The 24,447-nt window shown below is 40.1% G+C and overlaps 1 protein-coding gene across 3 annotated transcripts in view; it reads right to left on the bottom strand.

Moving 5' to 3' along the window:
* INO80 (INO80 complex ATPase subunit) overlaps positions 1-24,447 on the bottom strand; it is a 123,523-nt gene that overhangs the window by 26,949 nt on the left and 72,127 nt on the right. For 2 of the 3 annotated variants that reach the window (XM_070797294.1, XM_070797293.1), the window contains exons 25-28: positions 16,631-16,771; positions 13,622-13,675; positions 10,853-11,078; positions 5,994-6,121 (exon numbers count right to left, since the gene is read on the bottom strand). In XM_070797294.1, the coding sequence (XP_070653395.1) occupies positions 5,994-6,121; positions 10,853-11,078; positions 13,622-13,675; positions 16,631-16,771 (549 nt within the window). The remainder of the gene's footprint in view (positions 1-5,993; positions 6,122-10,852; positions 11,079-13,621; positions 13,676-16,630; positions 16,772-24,447) is intronic. The other variant, XM_019968557.2, reaches the window with a different exon arrangement.

Here is a 24,447-nt window from a genome sequence, read left to right on the forward strand (position 1 = left end):
CATGAAGTGTGTTAGAAATGCAGAACTGAGGGGCATACCCCATATATCCAATAAATCAGAATTTGCATTTAACAGGTGTGACTTGTAAGTACACCCACACTGTTACAGAACATACCCTTATGCTATTTCTAAGGCCCTGGAACACTTTTTTCAAGAAAAATGTTATATGGAACCCCCCTAATAGAAAATAGATTAAAAATTTTTACTATTCTAGTTAACAAAGAAGGGTATGGAGTCCAGGGCCCCACCTATTTAATGTCTACACTTTAAGTCTCCTTTCCTGTACCCAACCCCATCTGTTGGAAAACCACTTTCTTAGAATACAAATTGAGAGGACAGGTCAGTTCTGGAACACATTCCTAAGTCCTACTTTTTAAGCACGAGCATGTGAACAGAGGTATTAGCAAAACTCAAAATAGTTTCAGAAATGCCTCTCAATCCTTTAAAGTACACTAACTAAAAGCAAACATTCACACCAGCGATGTAATACAAAGGGTCTAGGTTCACCTTGAAGTAGTAGTGGTAACGATGATGGTTTGCATTTACTGAACATTTACTAAATAACAATCACTATTCTGTGTATTTTACCTGGTTTTGCTTATCCAGAAAGGCTATTTCAGATAGGTGTTATTATTGTCAATCCTATATTTAACAGATGTTAAGATCTCTAAAGTGACACAGGCAGTAGGTAATGGAGCTAAGATGAGAATTCAAGTAGACTAGATCCAGAGCCTTTAGCTTAATCCTTCTACCTACTGCTTCCAGACAGCAGAGCAGCTCATTACCACTAGAGGAAAAAAGGGGGAGGGAGAAGTCCTATAACCCTCTGTATAAGTCTCATCCATCATCAACATAAAGAAAGAGTTAACTGGGCACTTGAAAAAATAAAGGCAAATGTTTACATATCCCTAACAAACTTTCCATTCTGAGACTTCTTTTTTATTTCAAAGTTGTCTCTGGTGTTCATTTTAACCCAATTTCACTGTCATAAAACAATCTGAAGGAAAGTCAGTATGATCCACAAACCTGCAGACCTAGTGTAACTTTATTTTTCTAGACACGCCTCCTCCCTTGAGGTTTATCACCAGCAAAAAGTGAGACTTCTCTCAATGTCTACAATTTCTCTTTTGTCCAAGCAAAACCATGCCTCCTATCCTTGAGGTTTATCACCAGCAAAAAGTGAGACTTCTCTCAATGTCTACAATTTCTCTTTTGTCCAAGCAAATCGTACCAAGTGAGTACAATATGGCAGTTATCCTTCCTTTATCTAATACAAAGCCCTATGGAGCAAGACCTGATCACAAGGCTCTGAAGGGCCCACCACAATCTGCCTTCACCCTACTTGTTATTCCCCTTTCTTCTATACCATATGCTCCAGTTACACTGAACTAACCCCCGCTTTCCCAATCCACACAATGTCATGTACCCTCCAACCTCCATGCCTTTTTACATGTGGCTTCCTTAGTCTGCAAATGCCCTTCTTCCTCATGGTTGAAATTCTATTTAAGTTCGGTTTTATGTCATTGTATGTGAAGCCTTCCTGAAGTGACCAAGTTAGAAATAAATGTATCCCTCCTGCTATCTTCAGCTCTGGTCATGCTTTATTTTTGGCATTAGTATCAGGGTACATTTGACAGTTATTTGTGTGACGTACATATATATAAATTCTTCACTCAACACATCTCTTGAAGTCAAAGACCACATTTAACTGGTGTTTACCTCTGCCTGGCAGAACACCTCCCTCATAAAAAGAAATGAACTAAACAGGAAAAATATAGTGTGGTTGCAAACACAAATTTCCTTCTTTTTTTTTTTTTTCCCACAAATTTCCTTCTATCATTTCTAAGACCTAATGAAAATGTTAGTTTACAGTGACCTCAATTTGCTTTTTTTATTCCATGGAGCAGTTATAAAATATTCAGTTTCCCCATATGTTCGGAACCATAGTTCCCAAAGGTTATTTGGAGTTCTAAGAAAATCAGCCCATAAATGATAGAATGTCTGTTTGGGATGAATCCTTCCCCAGTGAGGTACTTGCTGACTAGGCAACTTATACGACCCAGGGTCTCAAATATCATCATTAGCTATGGATTATCTGGATTTAATTCTGTGTTGTATTATTTTCATATATTGGTGCAGTGCAAGATTTGTCTGGGTTTCAGTACTTAACAATCACAACACATACAGCACCAGTTGGCTGACCCTTCCCAAGTACTCCTGTATTGCATAGAAAATATTGAGACTTATTTCCTTAAACTACAGACTCAGTTGCTTGATGCAATAGGAATGAATCTCAACAGGGATGATGCAGAGATAACATAAGTCATCTGTAGTGAGTTAAAGCTCTCTGCAAATACTAAACTATGGGGAGTGAAGGGGAGTGTCACAAACCAGGGTAAAATGGTGGTGGTAGGGAAAGTTCTGATATCCAGCTGGATGCCACCATCCCAACTGGACAAGGGCTCTATGCCTGTGTCCATAGTAGCCACATCAGCCAAGATCCTATATGTGACTTGGTAAATACAAAATAAACCGATAACATAACATTTAGTGACCTGCCATACCTTCCTCTATTTATGTCCTTAACTTCTACCCATGGCACACTAAAAGTACTTGGCCCTGGAAATTGCTTTCCTTTTTAAATCCCTTATCCAGAAATACTATTTGGATACCATGGGGAAAGATAAAATATTTCTGAAAACAGAATTCTATTTGGAAGATCTGACACATTCACTAGAAATTTAAACTAAAATCAGATTTTTGCCCAAGAGAAGGAGGCTATCAATCGTTTTAGAAAATACCGAACAAATACAAAGTGCCTTGATGTAGTATTTTTCCCAAAATGGAAACCTGGCCATAGAAAAGTGCGTGAGCTTTACTATCTTTTAGTTCTTCTGAATACCAGAAACAAACACATAGCCAGGGTTAAAGCACAGAACAAAAAACCCAAAAAGGCTGTTGGGTAAAAGAGATGCTAACGTACTCCACAGCTACACAGTCCCATGCAAGCTTTAATTTCTGCTCTACTGTAAGTTTTTCTTCCCTTTTTGATACACAAGATGCAAGATATCCAGGGAAAAAGACAATCCTGAAAACTCTTTACTCTAAAAAGTACAAACAAGTAAAAAAAACCACAACACTGTGAGAATGAAGACTCAAGGCCAAGGTGAAGATACTTTTTCTTTTTAATACTTGGTCATGTTTTAAAGTGGAACATGGCTCTAATCAAAGTTTACAGTGAAAGGTTCCATCATGAAAGTGACTGAAAAACCCATAATACTCTGAAAAGAATGAAAAATAAACCTAATCCTGCACTGTCCCAAGATCCACAACACATTTACACCTCTATGAATGATTCAGTTCAGTTCAGTCACTCAGTCGACTCCGACTCTTTGCGACCCCATGGATCACAGCACACCAGGCCTCCCTGTCCATCACCAACTCCAGGAGTTTGCCCAAACTCATGTCCATCGAGTTGGTGATGCCATCCGACTATGAATGATTAGACATGTATTAAACACTGTGGGCACTGTAATTCTATGCCCACAAAATAAATTTGGAGGACAACCTCTTGGAATACAAAATGTAATTCATTTGAGTAAACAGTATTAAAACAAATGAACAGACTGAAAAAAAAAAAAAGAAACTTTTAAATTTCATGTTGAAGGAAAATAGCACAGTAGTACCAGGAATAGTACAATGGTAAGGAAACTAGACAACAGTTTCACTTTAATTTTTCAGTATAAACAGCTGCAAAACTTGCTGGCTTCAGCATCCTAGATGCATGTTATACACATGGCTAAAGAATGTTAGCAGTTGTGAAATGCAGGCTTTGAATTGGCTTTTCCCTGATTTATAATTCCCCTTAGAGTGTTGCAACTACATTTAGAGAAGGTTCTCAAGCTGCCAGTATTTGCTAAGCCTACCCACACAGTCCATCCCCTCTAAAAATGCTGCTGGATCATAGAGACAGAGGGACCCTGGTGAATAGGGTTTAGGGCACTCATCCTGAACAAAACTCATCTGAATATACTTTGAATTACTTATCTTAGTAATAAGTAATATTTATGAATACCTAGAAATGTGCAGTATACAGAATAAAGGACTAAAATGCAGGACTCTGTCAAACTTAACCTATACACATTCACCTTCATCTACCAGAGCTAGCTTATGTTTTGGTGGCACTCCCTTTTTTCTGGAACTTCCCTTTAATGTGAACCAGCTTTTAAGACTTTATAACATATTGATATAGCCTTGGGGAAACAAGATCACTGACTCCCTCACAAAATCCTTAGCATATTGCTTTTTTCTATAATTCTAATCAGTGAAACATTACTACTTCATCTATACTTTCCTGACTCTTCAGGAAAAGGCAAGAACATTTTATCTAAAAAAAGTCCCGCTGAAGGAAAGTTACTCATATTGTTTTGGCATCATTTAGTTTGAGCAGAATATTAAGGATTCAGGCACAGACTTTTAGAACAAATGTATGGATACCAAGGGGGAAAGGGAGGGGAGTGGGAGGAACTGGGAGACTGGGACTGACACATATACACTACTGATACTATATACAAAATAGGTAACTCATGAGGACATACTGTACAGCACCGGGAGCTCTACTTAAAGCACTGTGGTGACTTTACAGGGAAGGAGGTCCAAAAGGGAGGGCATACATGCATATGTACCACTGACTCATTTTGTTGTACAGCAGAAACTATCACAACATTCTAAAGTAACTACACTCCCAATAAAAATCAAAAAAAAAAAAAAGAAATAGATGACCTACTCACAATATAAACCAGAAACTTTTGCTTGTTGACAGCATTCTAGAGGCTAAATAAATACTTTTTATTAAACATAAAACTTGGGTGATTAAATTGACCTTGAATATCATTTGTTATGTCTCTTGCTAAAAGAAGTTGCCTGCTTATGTAAGAGCCTGCCACTGAATTCAGATAAACTCACTGTAAAATTCAGTGAGCCAGCCTTGGCTTCTGAAGAACCTAAAATTCTTCCTATTGCTACCCTTCTTTCCTTCTGTATTGAATAGAATAGATAGAATCTATTCTATTATAGATAGAATCTCTAACTCTCTTATTTCTAGATAGGGATAATCATGGTCCAGTTTCTACTTATTTACTACCAACTAGTCTCTGAGTAGCACGGTTAAAATTTAAAGCCTTAGATAGTTAAAACACATGAAAAAAACATGAGAATATTTATACACTATCGACATCCAGGTGCTTTAGTTTCTTGACGGATGATTTTCCAAATTTTTTGCACTAAAGACTAACTCTAGTGGTCTGTGATCATTATCCTCATTTTCACTCCTCTGTTTATATGTCCATGACTTTCTCTCCCTCAAATAATAAGCCACTACTTCAGCAATAAGAAAGCAGAGCACAAGTCAACCCAGAGGTAACAAAAGAAACAAAATATGTCCTGCAAAATAAGACAGAGCTCTCTCTCTCACCATAATCCACTGGTTGCCAACTTTGGTTATATATTAGAAGCACCTTGGGAGCTTTTAAATATCCTGATGCCTAGGCTTTGTTCTCAACTTTTAACATAAGAATCTCTGAGGATGGGACCAGACATTCATATTTGTTAAAGCTCCCCCAGAAGACTGCAAAATGTCATCAGGTTGAGAATTACTACACTAACTCAGGTAGAACAGCTGCTCTCTAATAGAGAACTAACTCCAAATCTTGTTTTCCATATGGAATTTCAGAGGACTTTTCAAGAAATTCCTAGGCTCTGATCTACCTGAAAATTAGGGAATTTCTTCCCTAGTAAAGGGAGGGAAGAGAGGATTCTATTTCATTGCTATAAAGAAGGAGGAAGAAGTCCTTTACACACTTTCATCTCCACCAGAAGTTGCTTTCTCTGCCTTTACAGATGGTAAAAGCATGAAGAATGATGTTAGCCATACACGTCTGATTCTTGCGAGTTAACTGCCAAAGTGTCCTAGTCCCCACAATTCTTTCTCCTACCTCCAGCAGGTCTATCATCCTGGTCATCTGGGAGTAGATAAGGACCCTATGTCCTTGAGACTTGAGCCGAGTCAGCAGGACATCAAGGGCATACAGCTTTCCACTGTCAGTGATGAGGCTCTCCTTGCCTAGGGAGAAGAAAAGAGGGAAGTGGAAAATTGTATTTAATTGAAGCAGCAAAATCACTCACTGCAAAGCTGTATGCAGCCAAAATTACTACAGCCAGGATGCTTGTCCATCAGGAGAGCAGGAAAGTACTCTCAAGAAGAATGCAAAGTGCTTTAAAATCATATCCAGTAGTGTTCTGGGAAGACACACCCTGAAGGAGGGAGGGAGGTCCCTTTCCAACTGACAGTTCCCAATAAGACATTTGCTAAGCAGCTAAGGTACCTGAAAATTTCCCTGTTTCACATTCTTATTCAAGAGGCAGCAGGTCGTGTGGACATCTAAGAGTAACATCCATGCCATACCTGCTCTAAGTGACCTGAGAAGTCTGTTTTTCCTTTGTTCATCCTATCTCTAGGTATCTCTTTCTGCCAGTTCTATGGCTAAATTAAGGTTTACCTCCTGAAGGCATGAGAATGTAGAGAAACAAGGGCTTCTCTTCAGTTCAGTTCAGTTCAGTCGTGTCTGACTTTTTGCGACCCCATGGACTGCAGCACGCCAGGCTTCCCTGTCCATCACCAAGTCCCAGAGCTTGTTCAAACTCATGTCCATTGAGTCAGTGATGCCATCCAACCACCTCATCCTCTGTCATCCCCTTCTCCTGCCTTCAATCTTTCCCATCATCAGGGTCTTTTCCAATGAGTTGGCTCTTCGCATCAGGTGGCCAAAATATTGGGAGTTTCAGCTTCAACATCAGTCATTCCAATGAATATTCAGGATTGATTTCTTTTAGGATTGACTGGTTTGATCTCTCTGCAGTCCAAGGGACTCTCAAGAGTATTCTCTAACACCACAGTTCAAAACCATCAATTCTTCATCACTCAGCTTTCTTTATGGTCCAATTCTCACATCCATACGTGACTACTGGGAAAACCATAGCTTTGACTAGATGGACCTTTGTCAGCAAAGCAATGTCTATGCTGTCTAGGTTGGTCATAGCTTTTCTTCCAAGGAGCAAGCGTCTTTTAATCTCATGGCTGCGGTCACCATCTGCAGTGATTTTGGAGCCCAAGAAAATAAAGTTCTTACCTGCCCCTAAAGACATTTAAACACCAAGAAATACACTAAAAAACAAAACAAAATAAAAAACACTCTCTTTCAGATGATTTCAAATAGGTTGGCTGGTAAATATCATTATCCTAAGCTGTAATTTAATAAAGGCACTAGGGCTTATTCAGCTTTTTCAGAAAGAATGTGGGTTTCTGTGAAATGGAAGCTGCTCTCACTCACCAATTTGTGCCTCCTTCCTCCTCCCATTAAAAAAAAAAAAAAAAAAAGGCATTTCAGCTGGAGATCTTTAGAGAACACTTAACTCAGAAATTTTCATCTTATCCATTCAGTATCATTCAACTCCCATCACATTTCAGGAAGTAGAGTTTCCTGTTTGCAGACTGGTCCATAAACATGCCCTAACAATTGCTGATATTAGGAGGGGAAGAGATGAAACTTAGGGGGATGAGAGAGGTAAGAGTATATTTGGAAGTGGATGTGGGACATAAGAAGGGAGACAGAAAGGCTAGAAATATCACATACACAACTACTAAAAATAAAACAAGAAAACTGTTAAGAAAACCATATTGTCTACTTTTAGTTTCTAGGTTTGAACCCATGGTTTTTTTCCTCTGAACTACAGAAGCTGACTGTTGAGAGCAATCCAAAAGTTTTCAATGGTCATTTCTCTGTTCTCGCCACTATCTGCCAAGTGCACAACTGATTGTATAAACTGAATGAGAACGGATGTGCTGACAGCATCACAACAAATCATCAGCCACTCTGTTTTTGCTACAAAGCCACAGGTCCTGGATGTTTACTCCTCTGCGCTACAGCCTGCCTTTTCCCACCTTCGGAACATTGCCAGGCCACATTTCTCTCCCTACCCCCACTCCCTGACGCTGTGGCACACACCTTTGTTCAGTCTCTTTGTTTGGTCCTGTTTAGATTATTGAAATGCTCTCCTTTTTGTTGGTCTCTTGACCAACACAATCAAATGACTGCAGCTGGGACAGAACTGACTGCTAAGCCCTCTTGCTGGCACCAGACAAGGAGGCCTGTATAAATTCCCAGTCTGATCAGGCAGGCAATGCTTTCATAACAACTCCAAGGGTTTCTCCTTGTCACAATTACCCTTCTCTTTTAATTGGGTTCCCTGGGGTCCCTCAATTTTGATAGCTCCTAAACATTCCCCACAGAGGTACCAATCAGCTTCAGACAATAAGTTTCCTTGTTTCTCATTAAAAGCACAGGAAGGGGAAAAAAAAGAAACCCATATATTTTTCAGTCACTGAGTAAGAGTGGGCAAGCTAAGAGCATCAGATTTCTGCAGCTTGCTTATCTCCTCTTTCCACTCGCATATACTCCCTCAAGACAAATATTTAAGCATATACAAATCTGTCTTGTGTGTGAATTTTGAGAAGTTTCAATTCATCTCAAAATCACGATTCGATGATTTTCACACATTCCTGCTTCTCACATCTACTTTACTTTGCTAAGCAGAACGCACTGATGCTAGGATTAGGAAAACTCAAAGATGAAGATGTACATATACACTTAGAAGAGAACTCTGATGAACCTAAAAGCAGCAAGAAACTGTACCTAATGTTAGCTTGTTACTGCTTAGGCGGGGGAGATGGAAGTGGATGGACTGATTTCTTTGGACTTGCCTGAAGGAAAAGATCAAAAAGAAAGTGACCAGCAACACCCTTAAAACACTTAAGCAGAAAAATGTTTTCTTCCATGGCACATACCAGTGCCTTCTGGGCCTGACATCCATTACTCAATTTTCAGGAGCTACCAAAGTTGCCCTGGACAAAAATACCACCTGTAGCTAAGCAGGGCATAGAGTCAAGAAGAGCACAATTCCCAAGAAAATAGACTGATTCTGCCAAGTCAAACCTGAGCCCAGCCCCTTCTTTAAAACAGAAGCTCAAAAAATGGTGAGATGAACAGACCTACGCTACCATCTTGCAATCTTTCCTACAATCCTGAAATGCAACCTTATAGTATTTTCACTTAGACACAAGCTCTTACTGACCACAGTATAAGATGTTGGGTCAGCGACAAATTAATGTATCCAATGGCAGTAAAATTAGGATAACAGGTAAAAGACAATCTCCTTTTTCCAAAGAGAGGAGACTTTTGAAGGGACTGTACATACTTCTCTTGGTGAAACACAGAGACACATTCAAGGTGTGAAATCCAGGAGATTCTTGATCAGTCTTGCAAGGAATATAATGAAACCAACTCTTCCCAGGGAAACAGAAAATGTAAAAGTACAGAGGAAAGAGAGATAAAATACAGGTTCCAGTGACCCCCTCCACCCCCCACTGCCCTGCCCAGCCAGTCTACTGAGCACAATGGGGTCAGTGAGGAGCTGGTTGGTTCTCACAGTAAACAGCCAGTGAGGCTGGTGCTTTTTATCGATGCGAAAAGAACTCAGACACTTCCTGCTATTTAAACAAGGTCCATTTTTCTTTCAAAGAACAGGAAAAGCCACAAGAGATTCCCACAGCGCCAGCAATAAGCCTTCTCCTTGTGTACTGGGAACTTGGGAGTCAGAATGAAGAAGGGAGAAAGGAGAAATAAGGTCTTATCTTGTTTCTTTCAACACCTGTGCCCATCTTCTGCCTGGGACTCTGTGGTTTCCAAACCCGCTGGATTCTATTCCTCTATTCCTACTACCATCCAGGTCTGCTTTATACCTGAGCTTCCCCTTATTTTCCAACAACAGACCTGCACCCACTGCTTTCATCTAATTTAAGTCAGATATGAAGTCATATAAATACTGCTCTTGTATATACAAAACGGTATCTTCCAGTTCAAAGCACCCCCAAAGCAACTAACAGGTTGACCCAAAGTCCCTCAACACTTGACAAAGTTAACATTAAATGGAAAAGCCAGGCCTTAAAGCCTAGAACCCAGTTACCTATTAGAAACAGCAGAACCTTTGTTTTGAACACTTAACTCTAGTTTACTTCCTTCATATGTCTGGAAGATGAACACAATCAAAGTGGCAGAGAAGCTGGACAACTGAAACAAACGTGGAAGCTTTAAGCTCCTACTTCAGTGTGCCAGCAGGTGTAACAAAGAACATAAGCCTATGAATCCTGTATTCAGTTTCCTTAAAAGTAGTCTCACTAAAACGAAGATGAAAACCTAGTTTCCTTTCAACCCTCAACCCTGACCCTAGGAGGTCTGGGAATCCGCTAGCATTTTGGCACAGAACACTGTTTTTCTTCTGGTTATCATTCAGATCTCTAGTGCTTCGTGCAGAACACTGTTTATGCTACTTAAACTAGGCTTTCTGCAAGTGACGACATTCTCATTCATTCCACTGGCAAGGGCACAAGACAACTGTACTCATTCGACCTAAAGCCTTTCCTACCACATTTATTTTCCTACACTCCCTGCACTGCAGCCCCATCCCCGCCCCAACCCCGGCTCCTGGCCACCAAAGAGTGGTATTCCTTTCTTTTGTCAAAAGAGAGTATTTAGGCAGAAATCTAAAATAGATTTCTCTTTCCAGTCAAGTCACACATTACTTAAGTATTCTTACCTATAGTCACTAAGGGTAAAAGAGGAAATAGAAACACTAAGAACTCCTGAATTCCAAATATTTGAAACCACTGCATGAAGTTAACACCCTGGTTCTTCCCTTGCCAAAGAATGAGCATATGCCAAGAGAAAGGAGAACTCACCTGGAATTCTGATGAAAGACCAGCCATTCTGAGGCCTAATGCTCCACAGTCCTCCAGCTGGTTCTGGAAAGAACTGGGACCGTCGATTTAGCCAGTCTGCTGCCAGTTCAGGGGCCCCATTCAACAAACACTGCTTGGCTGCCAGGCTCCCTCCTTCCTTCAACACTCGCCGCTCATATTCTGCACTTCGGTCATTGCAGTAAGAATCCAATGGCACTGCGGTGACCTGCAGGCAAAGATTCACGTAAGATGGTTCTTTCACATTTTCCACACGCACTAAGTCCTTTGGGAACTTTGACTTTGAAATCAGATTTATGTGGATAATTCTTAGGTAGTGGTTTTAACTTCCCTGCTCTGACAAACTTAATAACTGACTTAGTGAGGTTCCCCAGGTAAAAGGCCAATCTCCATTACATGAACTTACAACAAACTAAGGATCCAGAGACTGCTGGAGTTTGGAGATATCTGGGATACTAGGTCAGGAGTAATTCTATAGCAAGAGTCACTCTGCCATCTCCCTTCACTGCCACAGTGCTTTTGGCAAAGTTCTATAAGCCATACACAGTGTGGTGAGGCCACAAAGGGAGTGTGAGACAGCCATCATTAAAGAACTGAAGAGTATTCTCCTGGCGCATCGGAAGCTGTCTTCAACGCTTCTGTGGCACATCGCCCAAGTTTATCAACATTTGTTTTTCCTCTTCCCTGACCAGGCTGCTGACTGACAAACCCAATGGAAGATAACAGAGTCTTTCTTTCAGGATATAAGCTGTGGGGAGCACTAGGTGGTAGGGAACAGAGAAAGCAGTTGGCAGAGAGTAGTGAATTCATTTCTGGGCTAGGGCAGAGGCTTTGCACAAATTTTTATCCCACCACAAGATGGATCTAAATTCAAATGCTAACCCCCAACAGAAGTCTGTCAATTTAAAAACTTCACTTATTTTTTAATGTCCTGAGTCTATTCCCACGCTAATAAGCAACTATGCATTCAATTGTCTGTGAATCACCTGATAAGAAGTCTGAGGTTCTTTTTGTTAAAATTTGGAGGTTTTGATTATGTGTAAGCCCAGGTTGATAAAAAGGCTAAAGTCTCATTATTAGCAGAAAATTGCTCAGAAGAGTCATGGAGCTAGACCAAGAGATAGGAAGAATGTGGCTAGAAGGAACAAGGGCAGAGAGATCGGAGAGATCAGAACATAAAGTACTGTACCTAGTTATAAAGTATTATTGTTTCTATTATTTTTTAGAAGTTAAACATTTACGAAAATCTACCTTGCTACTAACTTCTCTATTTTTATGCTCATCAATATTTAGGGCAATGGTTGTCAAAAGAACCTTCTTGGGAGCTTATCTAATGTGCAGATTTTGATACAGGTCTAAGGGAGGAGTCATTAGTTCTAGGTTTTTGACACGCACCCAAGCACCTCATACTGTTCATGGCAGGAGGAGAAGGGGGCAACGGAAGACAAAATGGTTGGATGGCATTCACCGACTCAAGGGACATGTGTCTGAGCAAACTCCAGAAGATGGTGAAGGACAGGGAAGCCTGGCATGGTGCAGTTTATGGGGTCGCAGAGTCACGACTTAGCAACTGAACAACAACAAAGCCAAACCTTGAGAAATACTGCCTTGGAACAAATAAACATACAGATAGCTAACTATGGGGCCACTGGTTTCTGCTGGAAACTAGTAGTACTAGTGTTAGTCGTTCAGTTGTGTCCGACTTTTTGCAACTCTATGGAACGTAGCCCGCCAGGTTCCTCTGTCCATGGGATTCTCCAGGCAAGAATACTAGAGTGGGCTGCCATGCCCTTCTCCAGGGGATCTTCCTAACCCAGGGATTGAACCCCAGTCTCTTACGTTGCAGGCAGATTCTTTACCATCTGAGCCATGAGGATTTAACCAGAGGATACCAAAACTGGAGAAAGAACATCATTTACCAATTTACCAAAGAGTACACTACTCGGGCATGCAGATGAAGCTAAACTGAGTTTGCTAGGAAGCAGTGCCATCTATGGTCCAGATGCAAAACTACACTGGGTAGCCGGCTGAGACCCCGCACTCCAAAACCTAGAAGTGTGAAGTGAAAGTCGCTCGGTTATGTCCAACTCTTTGCAATCTCATGGACTATTCAGTTCATGGAATTCTCCAGGCCAGAATACTGGAGTTGGGGGTAACCATTCCCTTCTCCAGGGATCTTCCCAAACCAGGGATAGAACCCAGATCTCCCATATTGCAGGCAGATTCTTTACCAGCTGAGCTACCAGGGAAACCCCCAAACCTAGAAAGGCGCAGGCATAAATAAATTTACATAGACAGTGTTAGAACAGGTTTTGGTAATCTCATATCACATTTACCCACTGCAAAAGGAGTTTGTTCTCTTGCTTTCAAGTTATTCATTTTTTCCCACTGAAAGCTGAACATAGGCAAATAAAGACTGAAAACACAAAGCAGATGATTAAAAATTTTACACTCAAAGATGACCACTTTAATTTTCTTTAAATTTTACTGAAGTATAGTTGATTTATAATGTTGTATTAATTTCTGCTATATAGCAAAGTGACTCAGTTATACATATATATATATATTCTTTTCCATTATGGTTTATCACAGGATATTGAATACAGCTCCTGTGCTATACAGTTGGCCCTTGCTGTTTATCCATCCTATGTATAAAATAATTTACATCTGCTAATTCCAAACTCCCAATCCTTTCCTTCCTCCCCCTTCTCCCTTGCTATTTTTTTTTTTTTTAAGAAAAGCAGAACTTACATTGGAATTATATAAAAACTTTGGGCCCATGTTCTTGAGGTGAAAAGTCAAAAGCTAGAAAATCATAAAGGAACAAGGTGAAAACAGTTGACACAGGAAAGAATGTTTTTCCTGTCTGGACTCATTTCTAGTCACTCTTTTACAGTTTAAAAACAAAACAACTTTTTAAAGTTACAAACGTTCTCCTGTTTTCCAATTTCATTTTGCTGATAGCCTTCCAAATTCAGGATTAAAAACTAGGAGATTCCGAGGGCACAGCTCGTAGTGAAATATTTTTTAATGTTTCGTTAAGCTTACTTGGCAGGAGCCCTGAATCAAGATATATACAGAATCACAGAATATCATGCTTTAAGTACATAAGCAGTAAACCCACGAGGTCCAAAAGGAGGCAAACATGTCCATTTCTACTTAAATTATGCCTTCCAAGTCAGCTGTATCCTAAACAGCCCACCTCCACCCATTCTGCCCACCCCAAGCAGCCTTCCCAACTGCTCAGAAGCAGGGGAGATGAAGTATGACATACCATTCCTGCCTCCCCACAAATGGAAATGCACACTCCCTTTCGTCTCACATGAGCTGACCCCTGGTGTGGCTTCATTAACTTTCTAAACTCTAGTATCTTTAGGGGCTGCCTCCTCAAGCATTCAGCGCGTCCTTCCTGAGGACATGTAGATTCCTGCTCTAGCTCTAAGAAGCGTGACCGCTCCAAGCACTTTAGTTTTTTGGTATGATGAATTCCCAGGGTCTTAGTTTATTAACCTTGCAGAACGATTTCCTCAGCTAATGATAATTCCTTCCTTAGTGACACAGTTCATCCTGAACTGACCCTAAAGTTTTCATAGCATGTGCCATGGAAATTAATTTGTCTTAACTCAAGGCCAGGGTTGAGGCTTCAAAGGAAATCAGTTTCTCTCCATCACAGATAGGTTAGAAATCAATATAATTAAAATCTCTCAGGAAATATTGCCTTACTCACACCCCAGGCCTGATCTGAAGACATGTATAAAACATTCAGACATGTTAAAAACTTTTCTTCCCGTCCTTGTAATTATGGTGTGATTACTCCCATTTCAGATTTAGCACAAGCTACTGAAGAAACTCTACAAACAAGTATGGGGAGAAGGGCAGAAAAGGCAAGGGTGCTGGAGAGGAACCCTTCAGCCAGATGAGAAAAGCTTTCTCTTGCTTCCTGCTTGCCCTTTACACGATTATAGTCTTCTTCAAGTTACTACTGCTTTTTAGGGGCTTTTTAGGGAAATATCAGTACCAGACATGATAGTTCAGACTTCAGCCTCCTCAGAAATAATACTTAAGTAGAATAGTGGGAATTTTTATGTGTAAATATGTCAGGAAAGTGGGGTTATTCTTCAGAGTGGTTGGCTACAGAGCTCCAAGTGGTATAAATGAAAAATTTTATGTCCATAAATGCAATTACGGTCCAGGGCAGTTCACTCTTTATTGGCTCCATAAAACATGGGGAATATGAGAAGTAAAAATGTCCTGACAACCCTCTCTCAAAAATCCAGACTTCCTCTTATAGGTCTCTTTGTATACATTACAGATTAGAAGGAAAAAAGGAAACAACTACACAACTATGAAGCCTGAAGGCTGCTTTCTATGTAAGCACTTGGCTTTAAATGTTGCCTAGAAAAAGTGCTTTTCCCTACATCAATTTAAGCTTCAAATACCAAGAATGCTTTGGAAGAAGTGGGTACATACAAAACCCAAATACTTTCTGGATAATCAGTATAAATCAAACAAAGTTGATCACGGGAAGAGAATCACGTTTGTGTAGAACAGGATCAGCAAAGAAATTCAGGCAGGCAGGAATCAACGGGCCTCAGTACTATCATCTCATTTCCACCTGTCATCTTTCTTTGGACCTCATGCCAGATTCTGACCTTTGATAACTTAATGAAGTAAGGATGTAAGCTTATATAAACAGTGGTAGAAAAACATCACAAAGAAGATTTAAAGTCTTCACCTTCTTTGAATGGAACTGTGAAAACAGTAGTCTTGCTAGGATAAGTGGTGAAAACAAGATTAAAAACACAGAAGGGTAAGAAAAGTCAACCTCTTAAGTGTGTCCTGGGCTAACTGAAAGCTGCCCCTTAAAGCAAATGGAAACAAGCTGGAAAGACAGAAGCTAGTTTTCGCTCTAACAGCAGCCTGGCCACATCTTTACTTTGCCCCTCTCCCTTCATGTACTTCTTTGTGGTTTTAAGAGAGCTTCTGCCTGGCTCTGATTAGAAAGACATGAAAGAGTGGAAGATGTAAGCAAAGTAAACAGCTGCAGTGTTCCGGGAAAGCCTTTGCAGCGACACTGTCAGCTATCACCAGAGGGCCCTGTTTTGACAAACAGGGTATTAGGAAGGATCTAACAGCTGTTTAAAGTTGAAGCCACAATAGAAATTACTCCCAATCTACAAGTAAGACTACAACTACTGAATGGAAGATATGGCACAATAGTCATTTTTCAGAGGGAACATACTTGTGAAGGACAGTCCAGGCAGGGCTGCTGAAGAAAGCTAAGAAGTTTCTTGATGCTGGAGTGTTAGGTTTCCCTTTGTTATATGGAGTCTATACCAAGGTGATAAGGCCAGATCAAATCTCCCTCCCAATCTGGCCCCAGCCTCTGAAAAACCTTCAAAAACTTCAACACAGGTGACAAATGGCTCCCTCTCCTTTTCAAATATTCCACTGTCCCTGTCCCTGCTACTGGGTGGTAATCCACCTGACAGACGGCCTGCTCCCATGGTAGTTTAGAACCCCGGACTAACTAAGAGGAACTACACAGATGCAACATCAGAGAAAGAAGCCACTTCTAGCTGCCATACAGTGGTTCTCAAACCAACACAATTCAAAGTGAGGGATACTGTCTTAGGAAAGCTAGGACCACAGATCCTCTTTCTAAATACTGAGCATTCTTGTCAAGACATGGACCCCTTGAAAACTTGTTTATTTCTTTAAACACCACCTATTTTATTGCTTCCTTACTGCGGCACTTACTCGTGGACTGGCCACACACAAAAAAGATGGCAGCTCAGTGAGCAGGCAGCAACGAAGCGAGGAGGTAGCTGATCTCCGCTGATGGATGACCTGGTCTGAGTAGCCACTCACTGCTTTACAGTGGCTGCTGAAAACCAGAGACTACAAAACAAAGATGCAAATTAGTGCTACTGACAATTGCTTAATGTAAGCAACACCGAAAAAAAGTCACAGTCAAGGTTCATGCTAATTTCAAAATGTGCTTTTATCAGTGTACTTTAAGTAAATGTCATCTCTAATTCTACCTTTTTCTGGAAGTGAATACTGTTTATTATCAATAGTTACAGCAAAATTTTCATTAGACAAAACAACATTTTGTGTATCTCAAGGAAAAATTGGTTCATTGTTAAACTGTCGATACAAACCCGTATTTTGAGTTAAAGACGATGACCAACAATATTTCCTCCCAAATTCATTTAGGCAGATGAGTTTAGTATTACATGCGTGTACTAACAATGCAGTATAGTTCTAGCAAGGTTAGATGTTCTATTTATTTGGAGACATCAATACAAGTGGTCAGGAACAAGGAACAGTCTCTTTAGTTTCTCTAACTACCATTTAAAAAATTAAATCCTTTACTTACATTACTGTATGAATTCATTTTAAGAGACTTAAAGCTCATGTTAAAGCTTCAGTTTGCAGTCATTCATATGAAAGATTTTTTTAAGTATGGAACGTTCACATACAAAGAAGCAGTCAGTGGGATTAGAGTATTATATATTGTAGGTGCAGTTCCTTCTTCAGTTCAGTGTTAAGACACTTTATCTTTGGATCTTCGTTCTTGATTATTTCATTTATCTGTCTTATTCGTTTCTCAAGGCAAATCAGTATACAAATAACCATAACAAATAACCATATGAATGAAGATAATACAAAAAACTGCAAGAAGAACAGTAACCAGGACCCACTGCAGGAGAATAACAGTTGTAATTCCAACTGCAGGAGAATAACAGTTTGTAATTCCAACCAAATCTCCTCAAAGCCTCTTTGTACGTATCTTCTCCTAAAGTACATGGATTCTTCAGTATCACAGTTTGAAAGACTCCACCTCAAGTGTCTAGTAAGACAGGTGCATCATAATCTACTTTAAAGAAGCAATCAGCATCTTCTAAATAACAGTCATGAACAAACTGAAAGGCTTTAACTGCTGGGATGCCTTTCAGTTCAGTTCAGTTGCTCAGTCGTGTCCAACTCTTTGCGACCCCATGAATCGCAGCACACCAGGCCTCCCTGTCCATCACCAACTCCCGGAGTTCACTCAAACTCACGTCCATCGAGTCAGTGATGCCATCCAGCCATCTCATCCTCTGTTGTCCCCTTCTCCTCCTGCCTCCAATGCCTCCCAGCATCAGAGTCTTTTCCAATGAGTCAACTCTTCACATGAGGTGGCCAAAGTACTGGAGTTTCAGCTTTAGCATCATTCCTTCCAAAGAAACCCCAGGGCTGATCTCCTTCAGAATGGACTGGTTGGATCTCCTTGCAGTCCAAGGGACTCTCAAGAGTCTTATCCAACACCACAGTTCAAAAGCATCAATTCTTTGGTGCTCAGCTTTCTTCACAGTCCAACTCTCACATCCATACATGACCACCATGGAAAAACCATAGCCTTGACTAGATGGACCTTTGTTGGCAAAGTAATATCTCTGCTTTTCAATGTGCTATCTAGGTTGGTCATAACTTTCTTCCAAGGAGTAAGCGTCTTTTAATTTCATGGCTGCAGTCACCATCTGCAGTGATTTTGGAGCCCCAAATATAAAGTCTGACACTGTTTCCACTGTTTCTCCATCTATTTCCCATGAAGTGATGGGACCAGATGCCATGATCTTCATTTTCTGAATGTTGAGTTTTAAGCCAACTTTTTCACTCTCCTCTTTCACCTTTATCAAGAGGCTTTTTAGTACCTCTTCACTTTCCGCCATAAGGGTGATGTCATCTGCATATCTGAGGTTATTGATATTTCTCCCGGCAATCTTGATTCCAGCATGTGCTTCTTCCAGGGATGCCTTTAGTGACTTCTAATCACACAGTTCGGAAATCTTTACAACCCTTTATTATGATGTTGGACTCATGTAGCTTTGACAGGTTTGGTAATTTTCTCCAGATGTTGAGGTCCAATCATTAACCAGGAAATAAGGTTAATCTTCTGATATCATTTTTCAATAATATTTGTATTCTCTTTATGTTCGCTAGCATCTGCACTGAGATTTATCCACCTTTCTACGTATTTATCTTCATTATCATCTGAATGCCTGAGGATCATTATGAAGATAAATAGATGAGGTGTCACCCTGTTCTTTCAATATTGAATACTGACAAGCTAGGATCAATTATAAAAAAACCTTATTGCTGACACATAGTTGAAGGTTAAAAAAAAAAAAAAGAATATATACACACACGTATATATAGCCAGTTTTCTTGTGTTTTTTTGGAAGTTCACTTCTGACTATTAGTAACAGTTCTTGCCCCTCCGGGGGTGAAGATGACACAAGCCTAGCAACTGCTGCTCATCTGTAGTATTTCAAGGCTGCTAGCTGCAGTGTCCACCACCAGCCAGGTGGCTGAGATGGCAGCAGTGGCGGGCCTAAAGACTTTTGAATTCTTTACTAACTTTTAAAGACCAGTATCTAAACAGTATCTCAGTTAAGAATCTCTTAAAGTCAACCTCATTTTCAGTATTCTTAAATGGCAAAATCCAACAGGTAAGAGATGAAAAGAATGACTATTTCCTTCAATTATTTTCTCTTCAGCACTGTACCTATTAATAAGAAAGGGATACAACAGTCACTATAGGGAGTCTTTTAAACACATTATTTTGCTTGAGATACCTTTCTAGAAAAAAATGATAATTTTTTTCTAATGATAATTTTATTTCTGGGGTCGTCATTTCTAAATTAGGATGTGTTCATTTGTCTTATCTCAGCTAGGTTAAGATGGGATTCTCATTTGGAGTCACTAAATCAAGGTGATCTACAGCTGATCCCAGATTTAAAAAATAATTCACTAGTTTAAAATGCTCAACATACACAAGCCTTAGCTTTTAAGAAACCCTGACTACTCCTAGTACATTTCACTCATCTATACTTTTCTAGATTATTTTCTCTTAATATTGGTTTTATTAGATCTTCCCCAGTACAGGTGGTCCCTGGTACCATAGTGCCTCATTTCCTTCACACAATGACATGAAGGGCTAGGTATTGCTAGATACAGAAAAATTTAGTGCTTAACACAGAAGAACATAAAGGACACCTTAGACACTACTGTGTGGGATATGGGTGGGTGGGTGGTACAGAAAAAAAGGTTTATTACTTTTTTAGTCTATTTTGGCCTAAAACAGATTAGAAAAAAAGAACGCCACACAATGAGAGATGTGACTTGGTAATAAAGTGGTCACAGGTTTTGCTCTTCTGTTGTCCCTGCCTCATGTCCTGGACTATCACTATCTCATTACTCCGTAGGCACTGGCAATTGTGTGTCCTGCTGCCAGCACCATAATATGCACACAAGTGAAGGTAGGCTTCGTTAGAGTCTTCTGGCACCATGCAAGTCTCAAGTGAAAATCATAAAGCAGTATGATAGGCCCCACAGAGACATACTTCGTGCCACAGTGTAGCAGAGAACACACTGTTATCTGTATTTTCCCCTCAGATAAAGATGTGCCCATTTAACAAGGGGCCATATTTTGTTTTCCATGTCCTATTCAGAATTAAAAAGAGTACTTACGCTAAAGTTAGGTCATTACTTAGAAATTAATTTTCCGCTTTTGCTCTTAAAGAACACATCAAACTCAGATATAGAGAAACTGTCTCACTTAAAATGAAAGGGCACAGTGCTTATAGACCAATTGCTAAGATTACAAGGATTCTATTTTCACAGATGGAAATACAGAAAAAAACTGAAAACAATGGTTTTCCAGAGCTTTCCACAAGGGTGCTGGCAGCTCTCATGATTTCAGGAAATGATGATATAGATACTGCAGTTGCAAATTAACATCTAGCGGAGGAGTTTTTGGAAACTTCCTGTTTGGGAGATTCTTCATCAATAGCCATTCAAAGCTCTCTAAGCATTTAATAGAGTACAGTGTTTAAAACTTAAAAAAAAACACACATCACTTTTTCCAAAACAACTCTTTATGTTTAGATTCTTCTGTATATTTTAAACTGCAAAATCTGAAATGCCCTCAATTTCTATGAATTAGCTGGCTCACTAGAGTTGTAGTGAGCCAGTTAACTCATATAATACCTAAGCAGACCATTACCATGACAACAGTTTCTCAGAGACTGGGACAGGAAATGAAATGGATGCTGTACCCTTTCTGCCAATTACCATTTTTAACATATTATTTAACTGGATATAGTATAAAATCTGTTCCGCCTCCCCGAAAGATGGCTCAATGGTATATTTCCTACAGATTCTGGTTTTTGTCTTTAGTCTTCAAAGCAAAATAAGATTAAAAAGAAAAAAAAAAAGATTCATGTGTATGAGACTTGCCCTCTAACCCCTGCAAAACTGTACAAGAAAGGAGGTCCAGTGAGAGCCCACACTGGGGAGGGAGGTATGTGAGAATGAATTCACAAAAGTTTTGAGCTAAATACTATTCCTTCTTGAACTCATCACCAGTAAAGCAGGGTAAAGAACAATGAGGGTTAGTGGCTTCTGTATCACAAGCATCGTAAGAAAAGGATGATCAGAAAAGCACTTACGTCAAGCAAGAGATTTTAAAAGGCCCTAATTTTGTTCAAAATACTCCTAAAGTGTCATCTCATCTGTGTTCTTAGCCTAGTTTTTAGTTTCTTGATGTTTTTGTATACCCCCCCAAAGCCAGTATTATGAGAATGGTACTTCTTTGAACTCTGTAACACAGGATTCAAATTTAACATTCACTGCTGGGTAAGAAGAGTTTTACAGGTATACTCAGTGGGAAAAAAAAGAGCTTCCCACTGTTAAAATTCATTCACATCCACGAGTGGCAAGAAAGACGGGAGGATTGGATTAGACTGCTGAATATAACTTAGGTAATATGTGATTTAAAGATAGACTATCAAGAAAAAGATGACAACGTGTAGGTAAGTCAACATTCATTAACTTCCTCCTCAGAGGAATAAGAAGAAAGCATTCACCTTGATCTGATGATAGGAAGCTGTATTTAGGAGACAGGCTGCTGGAACAATACCTGCCACTATTTATAACATAAAATATACGAAGGCACAGAAGAGAACAAAATAAAGGGTTTTCTGCAACAAGAGGATAAAAGTGAATATGGAAAAAATTAACTAAAAGTTAATCTGATAGCTCCAAAGGAATTTTATTCAGAGTTATTATCTGAGGGCTTCCTTGGTGGCTCAGTGGTGGAGAGTCTGCCTGCTAATACAGGAGACAGGGTTTGACCCCTGATCTGGGAGGATCCCACATGCCATGGTGCTACTAAGCCTGTGCACCACAATTTCTGAGCCTGTGCTCTAGAACCTAGAAGCCACAACTACTGAAGTCCAGACATCCTAGAGCCCGCGCCCTGCAACAAGATAAGCCACTGCAATAAGAAGTCTATGCACCTCAACTAGAGAGCAGTCAGTCCCCACTCTCTGCAACTAAAGAAAAGTCTGCACAGCAATGAAGACCCAGCACAGACGAAAATAAAAATTATAAAAAAGTTATTATTTGAATAGTACAAGATACAGTATCCTGGTACTCACTTTCAATTTTAGCATTTCCCTTTGTCTCTTTTCTCAGGTTTGCTTGAGAATAATCCCCAACTTTACTTTTAAGACTGATTTTGAACATGGAATCAGGATTCATGTTTTCCCATCAAAACATTGAAACAAATTTGCATTTACTATACATATAAAACAAGGCCACTCAACTTCATGGTATCACAAAAGAAAGCAAAAGCAAAACAAAGGAGCTGGAGAAATAGCATCTCTACAGCATTATGTTTCCAAATAATCAAAGTTACATAATCAGAACTAAGTAGGCAAATCAAATGAAAACGCAAGATAAAATTGTTCACAAAGAGTTAGGGCTTATGAGCAATGAATTTTGGGCTGAAGATAAATGGCAATGTATTATACTATATTAATGGTTTCCCCAGCTGACATTTGCTGTGGCTAACAAAACTGTGAACAGAGAGGTAACATGGAGAGCAGGGAGTTATGATGCCAGCATCCCTTCCAATTTAAGAACTTTCATGGTATCAGTCAGAACTCATATATTGCCTAAGCCAAAATCTCACAACAGAGAATACCAAAACAAACTTGGTAATGAAATAACTAATATAAAAGGCACTGAGGCTCCTCCATACTCTCTCTCCTGAATCACTCACTCTGGGGGAAGCCAGAGGCCATGTCATGAGGACAATGAAGCAGCCCCATGGAGAAGTCCACATTTTAAGGAACTGAGTCCTCCAGCCAAAGCAGGCACCAAAATACCAGGCATATAAGTGAGCTGGCACTATGGCTCCAGTCAATCTTTTAGGTAACTGCAACCCTAGCTGATATCCTGACTGCAACTTCATAGGATTTTCTGAGTCAGAACCACCTACCTAAGCTGCTCTCAAGTTTATGACCAACAGAAACTATGAGATATTAAAAACGTTCACTATTTTTTGCTGCTACAGTTTTGGGTAATTTGTTTTATAGGTATAGATAAGTATTAATACTACAGGGTAATATCCACAATTGACACTCTTTTTGCAATTAGTCTTTGAGATGTCTAAAAATTAGCTTCCTTCTTCTGGTATATGGAGAAGGCAATGGCACCCTACTCCAGTACTCTTGCCTGGAAAACCCCAAGGATGGAGGAGCCTGGTAGGCTGCAGTCCATGGGTTCGCTAAGAGTCGGACACGACTGAATGACTTCACCTTCACTTTTCACTTTCATGCATTGGAGAAGGAAATGGCAACCCACTCCAGTATTCTTGCCTGGAGAATCCCAGGATGAGGGAGCCCGGTGGGCTGCCATCTATGGGGTCGCACAGAGTCGGACACGACTGAAATGACTTAGCAGCAGCAGCAGCAGCTGCTGGTATATTTCTTACTCCCAAGAAATGCCTCTAGATCTCAGCTCAAATGCATGGCAAAAATAACCAATGTGCAATAAACTCAATGCATGACCAAACAAGTTACCAATGCCACCCATATTTCCCAACATCCAAGGGAAGTTAGAACTCTTCAGAAAATGTTATTTTAAATAGAGAGGAAGATTATACTTCTAATTTTAAGTTGGAGGACATTCCCTCAGATAAGAAAACATACAAAATTTCAAAGGGAAAAAAAAAACATCCTTGTGGTCCAGTGGCTAAGACTCTGAGCTCCCAATGCAGGGGGCCTGAGTTCAATCTCTGGTCAGGGAACTAGATCCCACTGCTGCTGCTGCTGCTGCTAAGTCGCTTCAGTCATGTCCAACTCTGTGCGACACCATAGATGGCAGCCCACCAGGCTCCCCTGTCCCTGGGATTCTCCAGGCAAGAATACTGGAGTGGGTTGCCATTTCCTTCTCCAATGCACGAAAGTGAAAAGTGAAAGTGAAGTCGCTCAGTCCTGCCCAACTCTTAGCAACCCCATGGACTGGAGCCTACTAGGCTCCTCCGTCCATGGGATTTTCCAGGCAAGAGTACTGGAGTGGGGTGCCATTGCCTTCTCCGCTAGATCCCACATGCCACAGCAAAGAGTTCACATGTTGCACCTGAGGATCCCACACCTGCAACAAAGATAGAAGATCCTGAGTGCTGCAACTATGACCTGGCACAGCCAAAAAAAAAAAAGACAGAACTGAGCTATTTTTTT

The sequence above is a fragment of the Bos indicus genome, chromosome 10 (genome assembly GCF_029378745.1).
Source record: "Bos indicus isolate NIAB-ARS_2022 breed Sahiwal x Tharparkar chromosome 10, NIAB-ARS_B.indTharparkar_mat_pri_1.0, whole genome shotgun sequence".
Classification (NCBI taxonomy): domain Eukaryota; kingdom Metazoa; phylum Chordata; class Mammalia; order Artiodactyla; family Bovidae; genus Bos; species Bos indicus.